Source organism: Podarcis vaucheri, assembly GCF_965113315.1.
Source record: "Podarcis vaucheri genome assembly, chromosome: 1".
In the NCBI taxonomy this organism is placed as follows: Eukaryota; Metazoa; Chordata; class Lepidosauria; order Squamata; family Lacertidae; genus Podarcis; species Podarcis vaucheri.
This window is the reverse complement of record NC_138759.1, coordinates 10,067,371-10,088,221: the sequence shown is the minus strand read 5'-3', so window position 1 is coordinate 10,088,221 and position 20,851 is coordinate 10,067,371. Positions and strand designations below refer to the sequence as shown.

General features: G+C 48.7%; 1 protein-coding gene across 2 annotated transcripts in view; it reads right to left on the bottom strand.

The window, feature by feature from the left end:
• The window catches only part of SYT16 (synaptotagmin 16), a 116,743-nt gene extending 98,396 nt beyond the window's left edge, over positions 1-18,347 (bottom strand). Inside the window, exon 1 of one of the 2 annotated variants that reach the window (XM_082217965.1) lies at positions 18,123-18,347. In XM_082217965.1, the coding sequence (XP_082074091.1) occupies positions 18,123-18,285 (163 nt within the window). In that variant the 5' untranslated portion in view covers positions 18,286-18,347. The remainder of the gene's footprint in view (positions 1-18,122) is intronic. The other variant, XM_082217966.1, reaches the window with a different exon arrangement.
• Positions 18,348-20,851: the final 2,504 nt, after the last annotated feature.

The following is a 20,851-nucleotide window of genomic DNA, read 5'->3' as shown; positions in this document are numbered from 1 at the left end:
AGGAGCAGACTCCAACCGGAAAGACAAAAGGAAAACCCAAACCTTATTAAAACATTTGACTCCTTGCTGTCAAAAATGCTAACCCCCCTGCTGTGGCAGCCCAATAATTAAGACACAATGTAGCTCCGGGGTTTTAATCAATTGTTAAGTATTCTAACAGGGGCTCACGTACAAACCCAGGATGGAAAAAAAAATAAAAAATTCAATCTGCAGTGCTTTTCAGCTTTTTATTATTATGAGCAAAGATGGAGATAGAGAGAAAGAGAGAGAGATTCCTTGTTAGGAAACAGTGCACTTAACCCAGCTCTGGAAGGATATCCAGAGAATTCAATAGCATTGCAGTGCTGACCCAGGTGAACTTGGGGCACAATCCACCGAGTGGTTCTGCTGCACAAGCCACAAGTGCTACTGCTACAAGTGCATCTTTAAGAATGATGCACACTGGAGACTTCTCTGCTCCAGGGGGCCTATCCAGACACAGGATTTTGGTTACATCTGTTCTTAAATTTGTTACAGCTGTTTCACGGCTTCAGATCATTTTTGAAATTTTCAAATTGTGCTTTCGTTGCTATTTTCATTTGTGTTCCAGAAGTGTTTGCTTCCCTGGGTTCCTCTTTGAAAGGAAAGGTAGGATGTAAATATTATTTTTTTAAAAAAAAGTCCAGTAGCATCTTAGAGATCAAGTAAGTTTGTTCTGTGTGTACGCTTTCGTGTGCATGCACACTTCTTCAGATACACGAAGAAGTGTATCTGAAAAAGTGTGCATGCACACGAAAGCTTATAACCAGAACAAACTTAGTTGGTCTCTAAGGTGCTACTGAAGAATTATTTATTTTATTTATTTCTTTTGACTGCATCAGACCAACACTGCTACCTATCTGAATCTATTATTTATTTATTCATTCATTCATTCCCCGCCCATCTGGCTGGGTTTCTCCAGCCACTCTGGGCAGCTTCCAAGAAAATATTAAAATAGTCTGTTAAACATCCCTTCAGATGCCTTCTAAAAGTCTAAATCACTCAATTAGTGGGCTGTCAAGGGAGGGGTAGTGCCTCTGGCGGGGGACACGTCATGCTCCTTCTGGGGTAGTTTGTCCACCTTTGGTCTCCACCCTGCGCTCAGCTCTCACCTGTGGCTCCTAGAAGCTGTCAGCATGCGACGTTTCCCTGGGAAATGGCTTTGACTGGTCAACTATGTCAGGTGAGGGGTCTTAATCAGCTGATGGGTCTCAAATCCTCAGTGAGTAGCGACTTTCCCTGCAGGCAAAGACAGGCTCCGCTGAATGGAGCAAATGAGGCCAAGGTTGGGCCCAATGGTCAAGAAGGTGTTTTCTGCATGGGCTGTAGAGGGAAGTGAGGGGCAGGTGGGGCTCATCCACCTGGGAAGGTAGTTCATCTAGGAGAACAAAAACTGGTCCTAAACCTCAGCTGCCATGTGGGACAGGAGAAGAAAAGGCTCAGGAGTAAACCAGGAGTCAGCAAACTTTTTCAGCAGGGGGCCAGTCCACTGTCCCTCAGACCTTGTGGGGGGGCGGGTCTATATTTTGAAAAAATAAATACAGTCATACCTCGGGTTGAAGTTGCTTCAGGTTGAGCACTTTCGGGTTGCACTCCGCGGTTACCTGGAAGTAACAGAACGCATTACTTCCGGGTTTCGCCGCTCGCGCATGCACAGACGGTCAAAATGACAGCATGTGCGTGTGCGGAAGCAGCAAATCGCGACCCGCACACCTGCAGACGTGTGGACGCAGGTTGCGTTCGCTTCAGGATGCGGACGGGGCTCCAGAACGGATCCCGTTCGTATCTAGAGGTACCACTGTAAATGAATTCCTATGCCCCACAAATAACCCAGAGGTGCATTTTTTTAAAAAGCACATATTCTACTCATGGAAAAACAAGCTGATTCCCGGACCGTCCGCGGGCCGGATTCAGAAGGCGATTGGACCACATCCGGCCCTCGGGCCTTAGTTTGCCTACCCATGATCTACACCAGGCTTCCTCAACCTCGACCCTCCAGATGTTTTGAGACTACAATTCCCATCATCCCTGACCACTGGTCCTGCTAGCTAGGGATCGTGGGAGTTGTAGGCCAAAAACATCTGGAGGGCCGAGGTTAAGGAAGCCTGCCCAACACAAATCCAGAGTGGAGTCTCTACGGCGGTCGGCTGACGCCTTGTACGCCTCCTTCCAGCAACTCCTGCAGCCAAACTGGTGCCAAACATCTTGCTCTGCTTTTGTGATGGCCTGGGAATCTGATTCAGAGGCTGAACCTGAGGAATCCCAGCCTGTGCAGGAGTCTCCGCCTCCAGGGCCGGCTGAGCCGGGGCTGGGGATTGAATCTGAAGGGTCTGCACCTGTGCCGGAGCAGAAACCAGATGTATCCACTCTGGCTCCGGAGGTGATGGAGGACCCATTGCCTGCAGGTGCTCCTCTCCCAGCCCTGTCAGGGGAAGGTGAAGCTGCCCCTGGGTCCAGTAACCCTCCAGCCTCTCCTGAGCTGCAGAGGCTCAGGGCAGAGAGGCGGAGGGAACTAGGTTCTCTCAGGAGGAGTGCTCGCCTTAAGGCCAGGAGAAGTGAGTCACCTGTGGGCCGGGACCGCCCTAGGCCCCAGAGGAGATAAAGGCCAGTCAGCCCAGTCTCAGGTTGCGGGAGCAACGTCGTTGGAAACCTGTTCCTGCCGGCACCCTGACCTGCTCTCCTGAGTTCCTGACCACGCCCGACGCCTCGCTTTGGACCTCGCTTCGCCCCTGACGGACAGCCTCAGTACCCTTGACCTAGGACCGGACTTAGACCATGCCGCACGGTAACTCCCCCGGGACCAGCACAAAGGCAGTCGGCTGGCGCCTTGTACACCTCCTTCCAGCAACTCCTGCAGCCAAACTGGTGCCAAACATCTAGCTCTGCTTTCCTTTGGCCCACATGAGGGAGGTGATGCCCAGGCCTGCGGTTTGACTTCACCTCCGGAAGCACACTCCATTTGTCTCACAAGGCAGACAGATGCCAACAGAAATATGGCGAGAACAGGGCTGCAGGGCTTAAATCCTAATTATGCATAACTGAAAGTCCCTCCTGTTGCAACAGAACAGAACTTACTTACAGATCAGCATGGCGGGGGCTGGGTCGTAAAACAATATTAATTCATGCAGCTCCCCGGCTACACTTGAGATAATGCTCCATTAGGCAGCTTCGAGAATGGTGAGAACGTTCAATAATTCAAGTCCTGGCCTAATTTGCCCACAGCTCTGATAAAAGCTGTGCATATCCGGTGCCTTTTGGGGTTTTGCCATATGTGCATTCATCTTTCCTTAGGGACCTGCTCTAGCCAGTCTGAAGCGAAAAAATTAAAATAAACAAAAAGGCCAGAGAGGTTTTCAAAGCGCCACAGAACAAAGGATGAGAAAGCAGAAACATTCCACAGGTACAAAGACACTTGGCATTCTCTTTCCTAACCCAAGATGGATTATACTTCCTGTGCCCCCCTAATTTCTAGCCACATCAACATTTTGGATGCCAAGTTCTTTTTATCTGTGAGGCAACAAAAATGACATCAGAGCAGCCTGATCTTGTACAGCATCCTCTTGCGTGTCGAGGTCCCCAAGCCACCCCTCAAATAACTCACAACACACACATAAATTTTGTTTGTTTTTGGCATAATTTTGGCCACAACTTTATTGAAATACATAAATGTGAGTGGTTGTTTAAGCATTGGTTAAGACTATCTGTCCCCCTGCCTGGGGACCGAACTGACTTCCGGGCACCACCGAAAGCCGGTAAGGGAAAACAATATTGGGGAGAAATGGAGCTGAGGCACAGACCCTCACTTCTCCCCGCATGCTCCCCAGGGCTTGCCGGCCCTAGCCCCATTCTAGGGATTCGGACGAAAAGATGGCAAGCCCCTGGATTCCTTTAACGGAATTCCCTTTCCGCAGCAACCTTGGAGGGGAAGGCCCAGCCAATCCTAACCCCTCCTCCAACCAATTGATAACCAATGCCTAACCGCAACCTTACAAGTTGTGACGATTTGCTACGCAGTAAGCAAAAACCAAATGGCACCAGCCAATCAGCCAGATGGACAAAATTCCTACCAGGCCCCTGCCCCAATGGCAGACGACCCCATGACAGCCATAGCAAGGTCAACGCAAAACCCATAAAATTAGGGCGGGTGGGCGGGTGATCCGTTGCACACAGCAAAAGAGAAAGCTCCAAGCTGCGTTCACAAGATTTAAAACATCTGAACCCTCCCACCAAATTGCAACATAGGATTTACCCCAGTGAAATATACTCAGAGTTGAGTGTGGATTTCATGCTCTTTATTCAGCTCATAGTGGTGAGAAGGAATGGAAGTCCCCTCAAAGTATCTGCTTTATATACATTATTTACACAGTGGGCTGCACGTGATTGGCTAATTCTGGAATTCTCCTGTAGGCCAATCAGGTTGTGGATTCACTTCCACCTGGAGCTGGATTGGGTGGCTCCTGCGGACCAATCATACTGCTGCATTGTTCTAGGACCAATCAGACTGCTGCATTCTGAATCCTATTGTCCTAGGACCAATCAGACTGCTGCCTTTTGGATCCTATTCAACTCAGTACATAACACCCAGCAACCCAGCCATCCAATCGTTGCCACATGCTTCCTTAGTAATCCTGCCTGGCAACAGAGGGGTGGCCTGGTGGACCCCTCGGCAACACACGCTCTCCATGAGGGAGAACACGCTTTCTCACAGTGGCAGCCACACTGAAAATCCCGCACAAGAGCCCTTTCCCCTCCTGCAGTTTCCAGCAAGTGGTATTCAGAAGCATTTTCTGCCTCCAATAGTGGGGGTAGATAGAATGTAGCCCTCATTTGTTCAAAATGACCGGTTAGCCAAGAACAAAACCTTGGCTTCATGTCCCGGTTTGTTCGGCACAAACAAACCATGAACGCTGGTTCGCCCGGGATGAAAAGCCAGGGTTTGTTGCCACAAGCTTGAGGAACGGAGAAGTGAAACAGGGACCGTTCGACAGCATGCTACCCACACACAGTAAACCACGTATCAGATGGCTGTTGCAGTTGCTCGAGAGTAACCAGGCAGGACTCCAACCTGTCTTTTACAGGCTTTATTTTGGTGCAAACTATTTACAGTGCAGGGGACACGGGTGGTGCTGTGGGTTAAACCACTGAGCCTAGGACTTGCCGATCAGAAGGTCAGTGGTTCGAATCCCTGCAACAGTGTGAGCTCCCATTGCTTGGTCCCTGCTCCTGCCAACCTAGCAGTTCAAAAGCACGTCAAAGTGCAAGTAGATAAATAGGTACCACTCTGGTGGGAAGGTAAACAGCGTTTCCATGCGCTGCTCTGGTTCGCCAGAAGCGGTTTAGTCATGCTGGCCACATGACCTGGAAGCTGTATGCCGGCTCCCTCGGCCAATAAAGCGAGATGAGCACCGCAACCCCAGAGTCGGCCACGACTGGACCAAATGGTCAGGGCTCCCTTTACCTTTACTATTTACAGTGCAGAGCGTCATAAGTTCATGTCTGGCTCAATCGCTAGCAGAATTCAGGAGTGGTCTTTTTTTGTACCTCCCCCAGCATAAAAGTTTTGTTACCCGCAACCGTCTCCGCCCGTCTCTGCGCCTCAGACTACTGCGCAGGATGGGCGCTGGCAAGGGCGTGCTTCCCTCCCCTCCGGCTTGCTCAGGAGCGGTGTTAAGGCTCTCCCTAGCATCCTCTGGTCCTTGCACCTCTTCCCCTCTGGAGGTGGGGCTTTCCTCCTCCCCGGAAGAGAAACTGCTTCACAAGATTTTCGGAGGCTCCCTGTAACACAACTGCCCTTCTATTTCTCGCCTCTGAGCCAATGGCAGTTCCCTGACACCGTGGTTGACATTTGCCCACCCAGTGCCTTCCAGATGTTTTGGACGACATAGGAGTTGTAGTGCAAAACGTATGGAGGGCACACGGTGGGCAAAATCTGGCTTACGGTGACATGCAAACATAGCCAATGTCAGCAGGACACCGCTGTAGCATTCTAAAGAAATAATGTGCCACCTTTATTATAAAGCCAGAACTATTTGTTCAATCCTTAAAAAAACAAAAAACCTTCTGCTTATATGAAATCCCCAGCATTTGCAGGGTCCATGCATCCTTTTCCCAAAACTCACAATTTACTCATTTTGCCTCCTCCCAACTGCATGCACACCTCTGAATGAGTTTCTAAAGCAGCGTTTCTCAAATCTGGGTCCCTGGCTGATGTTGGACTACAACACCCATCATCCCCCATCCGCTGGTTCTGCCAGCTAGGGATGATGGGAGTTGTAGTCCAACAACGTCTGGGGACCTGAGTTGGAGAAACACAGCTCTAAAGCAGTGTTTCCCAACTGGTGTTCCGCGGCACACTAGTGTGCCGCGAGACTTTGCCTGGTGTGCCGTGGGAGGGAGGCGGGCGAGGCGGGCGGCGAGAGGCGGGGCGGCGGCGGCGAGGAGAGGCCGCCCAGCGCGGGGCTCTCGCCGTCTGCCTGCCTGGCTGCCTGCGTGGTGCTGACGTCACGGGACTGTAACGTGCCCCACATAGGCACACGCGGGGCGGCGAGCGAGCTCCCTCCCACATCCCATCGCCGCTCGCTTCGGCCGGCCTACTGGGCTGTCGCAGAGGGAAGGCCTGTGCATGCGCGAGGTTTTCGTGCCTTCGGGATTCCCTTCACGCCTTCCTCCTCCCAGGTCCTTGAGAGCGCGGGAAGCGGCAGCGCGAGACCGGCGTTGAGCCTGGTAGGTATTGCGCTTGCCAAGGCAGTCATTTGGGAAATGAAAACTTGCAAAGCAAGCAACCAGTTCAATCTGAAGTACGTGTATGCTTAATATCCTGTATCTGAAACCTGTTCTGCCCCCTCCCCCACACTTGGTGCCATTTTCATCTACACATGCAGCAGAGTAAGTTGACCCAGAATAGTACCAATTCAGAGGGCAGATGGGAGAATGACAGTGCTGAATGCTTTCCCATGTAGAACAGTCCCTGCAAATAAAAACCTAGCATATTTGGAAGAGGGATGCTAGCCTAACCATTACCTTCTATGCTGTTACTATTTTTTTATTTTTTTTTACATAAGTAAAAAGTGACCTTTCCCCATCTGGCATGGTGGTGTGCCTCGAGATTTTTTTCATGAAACAAGTGTGCCTTTGCCCAAAAAAGGTTGGGAAACACTGCTCTAAAGGATCACATTTGAATGTAGTGGACGGATGTTGCGGGTCAAACGTAAGAGCCACACACACCCGCCCCAAGATCTGCATGCCAGACTCTCTTCCAGTCCTGTTTCCATATTGGGCAATATTTCTCCTAGGCCCGTCTCTGAGACGTCGCAAATTCAGATCATGCCACCTGAAATATTGTACTCATAGAATCATAGAATCATAGAATCATAGAGTTGGAAGAGACCACAAGGGCCATCGAGTCCAACCCCCTGCCAAGCAGGAAACACCATCAGAGCACTCCTGACATATGGTTGTCAAGCCTCTGCTTAAAGACCTCCAAAGTAGGAGACTCCACCACACTCCTTGGCAGCAAATTCCACTGTCGAACAGCTCTTACTGTCAGGAAGTTCTTCCTAATGTTTAGGTGGAATCTTCTTTCTTGTAGTTTGGATCCATTGCTCCGTGTCCGCTTCTCTGGAGCAGCAGAAAACAACCTTTCTCCCTCCTCTATGTGACATCCTTTTATATATTTGAACATGGCTATCATATCACCCCTTAACCTCCTCTTCTCCAGGCTAAACATGCCCAGCTCCCTTAGCCGTTCCTCATAAGGCATCGTTTCCAGGCCTTTGACCATTTTGGTTGCCCTCCTCTGGACACGTTACAGTTTGTCAGTGTCCTTCTTGAACTGTGGTGCCCAGAGTTTTTACTCAAAAAACCTGTGGCAGCTACAGTGTGTCACAGCATGCAGAGGGCTGCCAAAGATGAAAACAAGACATAATTGCACAGCCTGCCATCTTCATAAGCAGAATGTTTCTCATTCATGCAACATTTGGATGGCACACCAGAAGGACCTAAATTGGCAACAGAAGTTGTCTCTTGCATATTTGCATATATATTCATCCAAGGCCCTGAAAGCAGAACAATTCCTGTAACTAAGCAACCACAGGCTGAGCCAAAATAGAGGAACAAAGCCATTTCAATATTTTAATTTCAGCAGAAGTAAATATCCCTCACTATTTCACTGGATAGCCTCACAAAACAACCCTCTGAGGTTCCACCTTGTGGGGGCATTTTACCCCACATCCCATCACATCTCAGCCTTATGATCAGCGCTCTTTAATCTTGGGTCTCTGGAGATTTGTCAGACTACAACACCCATCTTCCCTGACGACTGGCTAAGCTGACTCAGGAAGATGGGAGTTGTAGTCCGAGAACACCCAAGCCCTCAAACCCATTTGTAGCACGTGAAACCCAATGGAAACCAACAACCAGTAATGCTGGATTTTAAGCGCATATCAAGAGATTTCCATTCAAATCTCTGCTGAAAGATACAATTAAGTAGGTGGCTTTTAGGCAAGTCACTTCCCGCCCATGTCCCTCCACCTCAATTCATCATTTTTGGATGGAGCAATAGTGTTATAGGCTCTCTATAGTCACAGCAGGGGCTATAACCCTCCATCGATTGGACTTCATCCCCGAAGACACATTCTTCCATTGTCTCCCGAGATGGACAGATGCCAATCAGGGTGGGTGGGCAGTGAGTCTGGATATTACAAGCGGAATCTCCCCAAAGCTCATGCTTTTATCTGCAAAATGGGATTATACAGAAAACCCTGCTAAAGAGCTCAAAGCAGACTCTTTGTTAAGTTACGCCTCTGGCTAAATTTACACCGGAAGAATACGGCGTTGACTGGCTGCCCCAGAAAACAACTAGCCAAAGATCTTTCCGGATGTTGGCTAAAGGGGAGAGGCCTCTCCATCCCCACCTCCCAGCTGGATTAGGAGTATACTTTGTTGTTGTTTAGTTGTTTAGTCGTGTCCGGCTCTTCGTGACCCCATGGACCAGAGCACGCCAGGCACTCCTGTCTTCCACTACCTCCCGCAGTTTGGTCAAACTCATGCTGGTAGCTTCGAGAACACTCTCCAACCATCTCATCCTCTGTCGTCCCCTTCTCCTTGTGCCCTCCATCTTTCCCAACATCAGGGTCTTTTCCAGGGAGTCTTCTCTTCTCATGAGGTGGCCAAAGTATTGGAGCCTCAGCTTCACAATTTGTCCTTCCAGTGAGCACTCAGGGCTGATTTCCTTCAGAATGGAGAGGTTTGATCTTCTTGCAGTCCATTGGACTCTCAAGAGTCTCCTCCAGCACCAGAATTCAAAAGCATCAATTCTTCGGCAATCAGCCTTCTTTATGGTCCAGCTCTCACTTCCATACATCACCACTGGGAAAACCATAGCTTTAACTATAAGGACCTTTGTTGGCAAGGTGATGTCTCTGCTTTTTAAGATGCTGTCTAGGTTTGTCTAGGGAGTATAAATAGCAATGCAGAAAGCTGACAGACCCTGTAAGCTCAATACTGTCTGCACTAACTGGCAGCAGCTCTCCAGAGTTCAGACAGAGGACATCCCAGCCTTTTACCTGGAGATGCTGGGAATTGAACCAAGGGCTATTTACATGCTGAGCAAATGCTCTCGTACTGAGCTGCGGCTCTTCCATACACCTTCACAGAGTGTTTGTTGTGGGGGAGGAAGGGAAAGGAGAATGTTAGCCGCTTTGAGACTTCTTCGGGTAGTGATAAAGCAGGATATCAAATCCAAACTCTTCTTCTTCTTCTTCTGGGAACAACCCTGCCCTTGACTAGGCTCCAAAGAGAAGCAGAGGGTCGACTTGCTCTTTACACTGAATGTGATTTTCTGGCTTTTGTGGGAACCCAATGGGAGAGCGGGACGCGGGTGGCACTGTGGGTTAAACCACAGAGCCTAGGACTTGCCGATCAGAAGGTCAGCGGTTCGAAACCCCCCGACGGGGTGAGCTCCCATTGCTCGGTCCCTGCTCCTGCCAACCTAGCAGTTCGAAAGCACCTCAAAGTGCAAGTAGATAAATAGGTACCACTCTGGCGGGAAGGTAAACGGCGTTTCCGTGCGCTGCTCTGGTTCGCCAGAAGCGGCTTAGTCATGCTGGCCACATGACCCGGAAGCTGTACGCCGGCTCCCTTGGCCAATAAAGCAAGATGAGCGCCGCAACCCCAGAGTCAGTCACGACTGGACCTAATGGTCAGGGGTCCCTTTACCTTTACCTTTAACATTTCTCCCCCTTTTCCCCCCTCCCCCCAAGACTTCCCTCAGCTCCTCTCTCTGATTTCTCAGCACATGTTATTCTCTGCATGTTATAAACTTGTACATATCTATCTATCATGTTATCAACCAATAAATTTGTGTATGTTTATTCAAACCCTGCCAAAGAGTCCAATTCATTTTGTTGTCTTTTTAGATGGTAATTTGTAAAAAGCTCCCATTCTTCCTAAAATTCACAGTTGTCCTTGTCTCACAGTTTGTATGTCAGTTTAGCCAGTTCTGCATAAGTCATCAATTTTTCTTGCCACTGTTCTTTCGTTGGGATTTCCTCATTCTTCCATCCTTGTGCTATCAAGACTCTTGCCGCTGTTGTAGCATACATAAATAAGTTCTTTATTTTTCTTGGCAGGTCTTGTCCTAGAATCCCTAACAGAAATGCTTCTGGGTTTTTTTTACAAATGTCATTTTAAACATTTTTTTCCAGTTCATTGTATATCATTTCCCAAAATTTTTTAACTTCTCTATGCTCCCACCTGGGTCAGACCTTTGTTGACAACACAGCCCTTCTTTTCAGGTACAAACAGGAAGTAAACTCGCAATCTTCAGACCTGTAACAAGAGAGCCCTAAAGAAAGAAGAATTTTGAGAGGCACTGCTTCTCACAGCATCGTCCTCAGCGGTGGGATAATCAGTTTCCTGCAGCCTTGTGTTTTCTGGATGTTTTCTACTATCCCAACCACGTGAAGAGGCTGACAGCAACTGACACTTCCAAGAATAAAGTTTAGGGCCTGCGCGTTGACTGGGGCTGATGGGAGTTGTGTCTCCAGGTATCTTGGACTACCAAGCTGAGAAAGGCTGCTCTAAATCACATCTACTATTTTACGGATATCGCAAAACAGAGAGAGACAGACTTAATCCATAAACCACGCACCAATAGTACAGAGCGAAGGTTGCTTTTAAAGTCACCATTCAGCAGACTTGCACCCATTAAAAGTTGCCAAACATGATGGCAAGTTGGTGAACTAGGCAGAGTTAGCAAAGTTAATGAACAAACTGCGTGAAAAGGACAACAGTGACTTTGAAAAAGAATGGGAACCCTTTACAATATATATGCAGAAACAACAGAAAGAAATGGTCTCGCTGGAAGGATTTAAATAAACATTTAGAATTTTATTTACAGAGAACAGGAAGTACAACAATGTGATAACATTGTTGTTGTTTAGTCGTTTAGTCGTGTGCGACTCTTCATGACCCCATGGACCAGAGCACATCAGGCACTCCTGTCTTCCACTGCCTCCCGCAGTTTGGTCAAACTCATGCTGGTAGCTTCGAGAACACTGTCCAACCATCTCGTCCTCCGTCGTCCCCTTCTCCTTGTGCCCTCCATCTTTCCCAGCATCAGGGTCTTTTCCAGGGAGTCTTCTCTTCTCATGAGGTGGCCAAAGTCTTGGAGCCTCAGCTTCAGGATCTGTCCTTCCAGTGAGCACTCGGGGCTGATTTCCTTCAGAATGGAGAGGTTTGATCTTCTTGCAGTCCATGGGACTCTCAAGAGTCTCCTCCAGCACCATAATTCAAAAGCATCAATTCTTCGGCGATCAGCCTTCTTTATGGTCCAGCTCTTGCTTCCATACATCACTACTGGGAAAGCCATAGTTTTAACTAGACGTGGTAATATAGTAATGTATATAAGCAGCAGAATGTATCATTTGATGTAATAAACCAGAAATGGTAGTTGAGGGAAGTCAGTGGGGGGGGGGAGTGGATTGGGAAATGTATGTTTAGCAATGATATTGGATATTTGTTTTGAGAAAAGAAAATCAATAATTTTTTTTTTAAAAAAAGTTGCCAAACATGAAATTATATATATTAGAGAATTGCAGAGTTGAAAGGGATTCCGATGTCCATCCAGCCTCCCAAAGGAGTCTGTTTCACTGTTGAACTGCTTTTATCACCAGAAGGTTATTCCTGACGTTCAGTCAGAATCTACTTTTTAGTAACTTAAACGGTTCAGGGCCGCAATACCTCAAGGACCGCCTCTTTCTATATGAACCTACCCTGAGATCATTCTTCGTGTGCCTCCTCCACAAGAGATCTAGAGGGTGGCAACACGAGAACAGGGCCTTCTCTGCAGTGGCTCCCCATTTGAGAAATGGTCTCCCCAGGGAGGTTCGCCTGACACCTTCATTATACACCTTTCGGCACTAGACAAAGACATTCCTCTTTAACCAAGCCTTTGGCTAATTGACATCCAATGCCCTTTTAAAATGTGTTGGGAGGTGTTACTGGGTTGTTTTTGTTTTGACTTTGATAATGTATTTTGTGATTTTATATTGTGATTTTATCCCGTGAACCATCCTGAGACCTGCGGGTATAGGGTGGTATAAAAATGGAATTAATTAGTTAATAATAATAATAATATTTATTTATTTATACCCCGCCCATCTGGCTGGGCTTCCCCAGCCACTCTGGGCAGCTCCCAACAGAACATTAAAAACATGATAAAACATCAAACATTAAAAACTTCTCTAAACAAGGCTGCCTTCAGCATTTATACGTTTCTCTCTCTCTCTCTCTCTCTCTCTCTCTGTGTGTGTGTGTGTGTGTGTTACACACTTATGCGAACACGCCCATTTAGCAAGCCAGTTCAGATTATCATTCCAGGCTTTACAAGCCCAATTTACATTAACCAACATCAAAGCCAGAATTTCCTGTGAATTTGCTGAACTAAATTTTAAGAAAAGGGATACAAAAAAGGGAGGCGTGAGGAAGTCAGGAAAATAAGTTAACTAAAAAGAAATTTAAAAAGACGGAGTTTTGTTTTCTTTTTTATGTGCTTCCCCCCTTTTTTCCTGTCTTTTTTGTGTTTAATGTTTGTATTTTTGTATTTTGTAACTTTGTATTTTTCTGTTTTTGTATTCTTTTGAATCTCCTTATTGATAAAACCTAATAAAATATTATAAAAAAGCCAGAATTTCCAGTGTGCATGGCTTTCATCCGGGGGCCAAATCACCTTCTATCACTGCCCATGGACGGTCTGGGAAACAGAGCATTTTTACATGAGTAGAATGTGTCCTTTTATTTAAAATGCATCTCTGGCTTTATTTGTAGGGCATAGGAATTCGTTCATTTTTCCCCCCCAAAATATAGTCTGGCCCACCACAAGGTCTAAGGGACAGTGGACCGCCCCCCTGCTGCTCCATCTCCACTGCCGGATGTCATTTGCCCCCTAGTGGCAGTTGCTGGGAATCACAGGGGGGGCAGAATGTTCTTGCACTCGGGTCCAGCTTGTGTGCTCCCCATGGAGACATCTGGTCAGCCACTGTGAGAACAGGATGCCGGACCAGACGCCCCTTGCCTGATCCAGCACAGGGTCTTCCTCTGTTCTTATGACTTGACACAAGCCTATGGCTTCGCGCTGAACCCAGCATTTGTCAGGAGGGGAGGGATGCTTGTGGATCCTGGAATGGTTTTCCAGACGAGGCCATAACATTCTGGAAACGGTTTGTGTTAGAAATTGTATTCAGAGGCAGGCAGACATTTCCGTTTTTTGGTGAACGGGTCCTCGCATCTAAGTCAGTTTAGAAACAGGACAGACTGCTATTACAGAAAGCACACAGCATAATTTAAATTGCAACCCATGGGATGGCCTTGACATCAGGAATGAAAACAATATTAGAACATAAAAAGCTGATCCAAAAATTATTAGCTGCAGCAAAATTATTAGCTGCAGCTAGCTGTAGCACCAAAAACAATAAGGTCAGGACCCCCTAAAGGTAAATGTACCCCTGACTGTTAAGTCCAGTCGTGGACGACTCTGAGGTTGCGGCGCTCATCTCGCTTTACTGGCCAAGGGAGCTGGTGTACAGCTTCTGGGTCATGTGGCCAGTATGATTAAGCCGCTTCTGGTGAACCAGAGCAGCGCACGGAAACGCCATTTACCTTCCTGCCAGAGTGGTACCTATTTATCTACTTGCACTTTGACGTGCTTTCGAACTGCTAGGTTGGCAGGAGCAGCGACCAAGCAACCGGCGCTCACCCCGTTGCGGGGATTCGAACCGCCAACCTTCTGATCAGCAAGCCCTAGGCTCAGTGGTTTAGACCACAGCGCCACCTGTGTCCCTCAGGACCCCCTACTGCACATAAATACACTCAGCATGGGATGCAATGATTATGAATTAAAAATTTCCAAAATATTCAGACAGAGGCAGATTAGGAGTAAGACGAGACCACAGCCTGTTTAGCTTAACTCTGGCTTGTTTGCTTATACAAACCCAGCCGAGCTCCCTAAACGATGGTCAGTTTGCAGCCGGCAGACCATAATCTGAAACCACAAGTGAATCTTGGCTTGCAATAACTGCCGTATAATTACATCTGAACACCCATTTCTGGCTTAATTCAAGTGTGCTGTGCCACGCTGCCTCCTTGGCCTGCCTGGCTACCAAGATGCAAGGGCTCAAAAAACAGTGAAATGGCTCGTGCTGCCAAGAGAATTTTGCCAGGGCTTTCGCAGAATTCTCTGCCCCACCCACTTCCACAATCCCCACCCCACCCTCCAGTGGCAACAGGGGCCTTTCCCCGTATCTAAAGGATAGTAAAAACCCTTCACAAGCTGCAGCAAGGGTTCAGATGTGTGCATTGACTCGGCCAAAGGAGGGCAGTTCTCTTGCACATAAGCCACAGCTCAGTGGTTGTCTTGGGCTGGCTGGATGCAGAGGGGGTGGGGGAGGCACCAGCTGGGGAACCCCCAGGGGAAGAAGGCTCAGAACCCGGGGGTTGATGGTGGGGTGATGGTGAGTGGTCAGAGGGAGAAGAGGGGGAAGACTGGGAGGAGGATGCGTCGGAAGCTGAAGAGGCAACAGGGCTTAGTGAGCAGGAAGAGGCTGAGGCAGAGAGCAGTGCAGAATCGGAGGCAGAAGCTGAAGCAGGAGAGGAGGGAGGCCAAGAGGCAGGGCAGAGTCAGGCTGCTGAAGAGGGCAGGTTGCCTCCCGCTCCTGCTACAGCAAGCTCCCCTCCTCCCTGGTCTTCCAGGACCAGGAGAGACATGATGAAGGAGCAAAGGCAGGTCTCAGATTGCTTGGGAAGGACTCCCAAGAGGAGGAGCCTTAGGCAGCTGCCCATAGCTGTCAACATTTCCCTTTTTTAAAGGGAAATTCCCTTATTCCGAATAGGATTCCTCGCAAGAAAAGGGAAAAGGTGACAGCTATGCAGCTGCCTCACAGGGGAAAGACCTACCAAAGCATCACTGTTGTGCTCATTAGGCCTGGCACTCCTGAGCTGATCTTGTTTCTTCTAATAAAGAGTTAACTTCACTAACTCCATGTGATTTATGGCTGGCTCGCTCCTGACAGTGGTGGATTTGCCTTGCATGCTGAGGGTCAAAGGTTCAATTCTCGCCCATCTCTGGGTGTGGCTGGGGAGCACCCTACCTGAACCCTAGAGAACATCTCCCTGGAGGTATACAAGTTAAAAGCGAAATGAAATGAAATGAATGCGGTCATGTTCACTAGGATCTGACTGCCGCCACTTCTGCTTTCATAGAAACAAAAAATGGAATAAGAGTCGGTGGCAAATTTTCATATCTAACGAAGCAAATCAGATCAGGGTCTGTTCAGTGCCTGCATGAGAAGCCTATGTGTGGTGGAATAATTATTAATTATTATTATTATTATTATTTATTTATACCCCGCCCATCTGGCTGGGTTTCCCCAGCCACTCTGGGTGGCTTCCAACTGAATATTAAAAACAATACAGCATCAGACATTAAAAACGTCCCTAAACAGTTGTCTTTTAAAAGTAAAATAGTTGTTTATTGCCATGACATCTGCTGGGAGGGCGTTTCACAGGGCAGGCGCCACTTCCGAGAAGGCCCTCTGCCTGGTTCCCTGTAAATGGTCTATAAATGTCTTATAAATGCCATAAACAAAAACACAAAGTCAACTTGTCTTGGGTGACCCAACTTCGTTAGATAAACAGAAGCACAAAACTGTAGATTTGGGAGGGATTCCAAGGATCATCTAGTTCATCCAGCTACAATGTAGGAAATAATAGACTCACAGATTTGTAGATTTGGAAGAGACCATGAGGGTCATCTAGTCTAACGCTGTGCAATGAAATAATCTTTTGCCCAACATGGGGCTTGAACCCACAACCGTGAGATTAAGAGTCAGGTGCTCTATCTATGGAGTCAGCTATCTATGGTGATCGCAGCTAGACAGATGATCACCCAACCTCTGTTTCAAAAAAAACAACTCCAGTGAAGGTGAGTCCACCTTCTGATGCAGCTTCCACTGTCAAACAGCACCTCCTCTCAGAAAGTTCCTCCTAATGTTTAGTTGCAATCGTATTTCTTGCAACTTGAAGCTATTGGTTCAGCTCCTACCCCCTGGAGCAGAAGAAAACAAACTTGTTCTATCTTCCATGTGACGGCCCTTCAGATATTTGAAGATGGCTAGCCTATCTCCTCTCAGTCTCCTCTTTTCCAGGCTAAACATACCCAGTTCCTTCAACCATTCCTCATCAGGCTTGGTTTCCAGACCCCTGATCATCTTGGTCTCCCTCCTCTGCGTACCTTCCAGCTTGTCAACATCCTTCTTAAACTGTGGAGCCCAGAACTGGACACAGTATTACAGGTGTGGTTTGACCAAGGCATAATAGGGCAGTACTATTACATCCCTATACAAACACAAAATTGACCGACACAAAGTAGTTACAGGGTAACAAATGCAATTCTTCCACTACCACAAAAAAGGACACACATATGCGCACACACCCAAGGGACTTCTATTCCATCTTAGTGGCTGCAGCCACACACAGCCAGCTGTGCAGCTATTTTGGACGAAAAGAAGTTGGGGTTTTAAGCAAAGCTGTTGCACTGTTCAGGGTCCAAGCTGGCCAGCCAGCCACGATGTCCCAATTCCAGGAGATTCCATTCGCCTCCTTCAGTTTTCCTTTTTCTCCCCCCAACAAACCAACCAACATACTCTGTCCCCACTGGGGTTTTGTAGAGGGCTTCTCTATTATGTTCTCTTTTTGCCCCCCTTAAAGATGTGCTGCAGCTGTCCAAATCTCAGAGGTCCCCTGATCAGATCAATGCCTCCCTCTTGGTCATAACTGTTGACCTCTTAGCTACGCAAGGCTCCAATACATAAAGTACTTTGTGTGCGTCTTTAAAGTATATGAATACCCAATACAAGATGCACAAAACCCTTGGGGGGGGGCACTCGCCCCGGATCCTTGCAGTCACACCCCCAGCCCATGGCCCCATAAACCTCGGCATAGCACATATTATGCCAGAGCCCCACACAGCAACATAGGGGGTAAGGATTTGGAATGTGGGGGGGGGGGACGTTGCCTAAAGCCTCTGGATTCAGCTGCAGCCCCCAGCCCGGCCCGAGAGCTCCTCGAGGAAGGCTCCCGATGCAGCAACGGCAGCAGCCCCGCTCGGCTCACTGCAGAGAGGCGCAGGCAACGGGGAAGAGGGCAGGAGGCGAGAGCGATGGCTCAGGTTGGGCCTCGCAGCGAAGCCAGCAGGAGAGGATGGAGAAGGAGGAGGAAGGTTCCGCGGAAGCGCGCGAGGCTCGTGCATCTCGCCAGTGGCGTAGCGTGGGTTGTCAGCACCCGGGGCAAGGCAAGTAATTTGCGCCCCCTAACCCGTGGATTTGCGCCCCCTAAGCCTAACCCCCAGATGTTGCGCCCGGTGCGGCCCCCCCCCTGCACCCCCCACGCTACGCCACTGCATCTCGCAAGGAAACTGGAGGAGGGGGAGATCACAGAGAGACCCGCACGTCTAGCAAGGGAGCAGGGATCCCGCGTCCAAGCCTGCAAAAACAAGAGCCGCCGCTCCCCCCCCCCCCCGTTTTGCAGGGACCCCCCAGGAGCGCACTTACTGTCGGTCGCCATCCTCGCAGCTGCCAGCAAGAGATGCTCGCTTTGGCAAGCGGGCGGCGGCCCCTCCTGGGCCTCGCGGTCTTCCACCTTGCAGCGGCTGCCTGGCTGTCCGTCGGGCCGGAGGGCGGAGAGGCAGCCGCTTCCTTCGGCCGGTACCTGCATGCAGCGGCGCGCGTCCCAGGCGAGGAAGGAAGGGCGCACGGGCGCCTTTACGCACGCGCCGCGCCGCGCAGCCCCGGGGTGGGGGCGCCTCCGGCACGTGCGCCTCGCTGCGGACGGCCAGAGGCTTCGGGGGGAACGAGGGCTGCTGCCTCAGACCCATGAGTCTCCCTACGCGAGAGCGCCTCTGAGGGTGTGCAGAGTGCGCCGCCGCTAAGGCACAAAGACGCACGCCTTGGGCAGGGATGGCCGCCAACTTGGACGGCTTGGGGCTACTACTAGTCATTATGGCTATGGTGCTGCGTCTCTGGCAGTGGTGTAGCGTGGGGGGTGCAGGGGGGGCCGGCCGCACCGGGCGCAACATCTGGGGTTTAGGGTTAGGGGGCGCAAATCCACGGGTTAGGGGGCGCAAATTACTTGCCTTGCCCCGGGTGCTGACAACCCACGCTACGCCACTGGTCTCTGCAGCTGGAGGCAGTGATGATTTTGGGTACCAGTTGTTGGAAACCAGGCGTGTGTCTCTTGGGCTCATGGTCTGTATCCCTGGTTTCTTGTTGCACCTGGTTGGCCACTGTGACCCAGAAGGTTATTCTCATGTTCTTATTTCTGAAATCAGGCAGGGACATGGAGCCGGTCTAAATAGTTTGAATAGGATTTTGAATTAAACGTGCAATTAATTCATAGAACTGCAGAGATGGAAGGGACCGCTAGGATAATCTAGCGCGCTGTTTCCCAAACTTGGGTCTCCAGCTGTTTTCGGACTACAACTCCCACCAGCCCTAGCTAGTAGGACCAGTAGTCAGGGATGATGGGAAGTGTAGTCCAAAAACGGCTGGAGACCCAGGTTTAGGAACCACTGAATTCTAGTCCAACGCCCTACAATGCAGAAATATTCTGCCCAACATGGGGCCCTGGGTGTAGCCAAGGGGGCAGCTGCCCCCCATCAAGTAAATCGATAAAAATACTTAACAGAGGTTCTGCCCCCCCTTCCCGAAATGAAGCCTGCCCTCCCACAGGATTGGGAGGGGCAGAACAGTTATCTGTGATGCAATTGGTCAGTTTTTATTTGCTTCATTTAGTGAGGGGAGCAGCTGCACCCCCCTGGCTACTTCCATGCATGGAGCTTGCTTGAACCCTTGAGACTGAGAGTCTCATGCTCCACCGACGGAACTATCCCAGCCTATATTAGCTTTGAATTTCATTGTGTTGCCACCTTCCTTAGTGGATTGTGTAAGCCACTACCGCGAGCAACGCTTTGTATTTTTTTTTTTAAAGATATTTATTAATTTTTCACAAATTATAAAATCAAACACAATACAAACACACACACACAAAGACAAACAAATATAATTTCAAATCCTTATTCTCTTAAGACTTACTTCACCGACCTCCTCATACCTCCCCTTTCTGCATTCCAATTTCAAATATTTAGTTCAGCAAATCCTCACCCTTAATTTAATCTAATTGTAATCCTTTCTTTTCCTTTAACCTAATCTTTACAGCTGTAATCCGCTTACTTCTATAGCCGCAACATTTTAACACTCATTAATTTTACAATGTCTCTTAAAATAAATCTTAAATTTCTTCCAATCTTCTTCCGCCTTCTCTTTTCCCTGATCCTGGATTCTGCCAGTCATTTCAGCCAGTCCCATGTAGTCCATCACCTTCATCTGCCATTCTTCCAGAGTGGGTAGATCTCCTGAGCAATGCTTTGTATGAGGTGGGGGGCTCTGAAGAGGAGCTTATGAAACCAAGGGGGCAGGGGCGCAAACACTTTTGGGATCTAGACCACCTGTCTCTTTGCAACCTGTTGGCCCAACTCTCAGAAAACAAGCGAGAGAAGTGATTGACCTGCTTCCTCTGAGGGTGAAAAAAAGAAGCCAAGACTAAAAAGTAGGGAAGATCTTGTGGCCTGGGAGTGTGGTGAGTGAAGAAGCCCCTTCCCAGACTGCCAACTGGCACAAGGACTGATGCTCAGCGGCTATTTGAATCACTGAACTTGTTCTGAATTGCATTGTTGGAGGAATTTGTTTGCCTTGTGCCTTATTTATACACTGTTGTGTTTAAAAGACCTGCACTGGCTCCCGGTAAATTTCCAAGCACAATTCAAAGTGTTGGTGCTGACCTTTAAAGTCCTAAATGGTCTTGGGCCCTGTATACCCAAAGGAGCGTCTCCACCTCCATTGTTCAGCTCAGAAACCAAGGTCCAAGGGTCTACTGGCATTTCCCTCACTGCAGAAAAGTGAGGCTACACAGAACTGGCAGAGGGCCTTCTCAGCAGTGGCACCCATTATCTGGAATGCCCTCCCATCAGATATCAAGGAAATAAACTCCATAATTTTTCATAGAAATCTGAAGGCAACCCTGTTTTAGGAAGTTTTTAATGTTTAATGTTGTTTTTCCTGTACTTTTGTTGGAAGCCACCCAGAGGACAACCCAGTTAGATGGACGGGGTATAAGAAATAAGACGTCGTTGTTGTTCTTTGCTCATTTTTAATGTTATCATTATTACTGCAAGGCACTTTGAGCTGGGAAAGCAGAATACAAATATTAAATCGAACCAACCCAA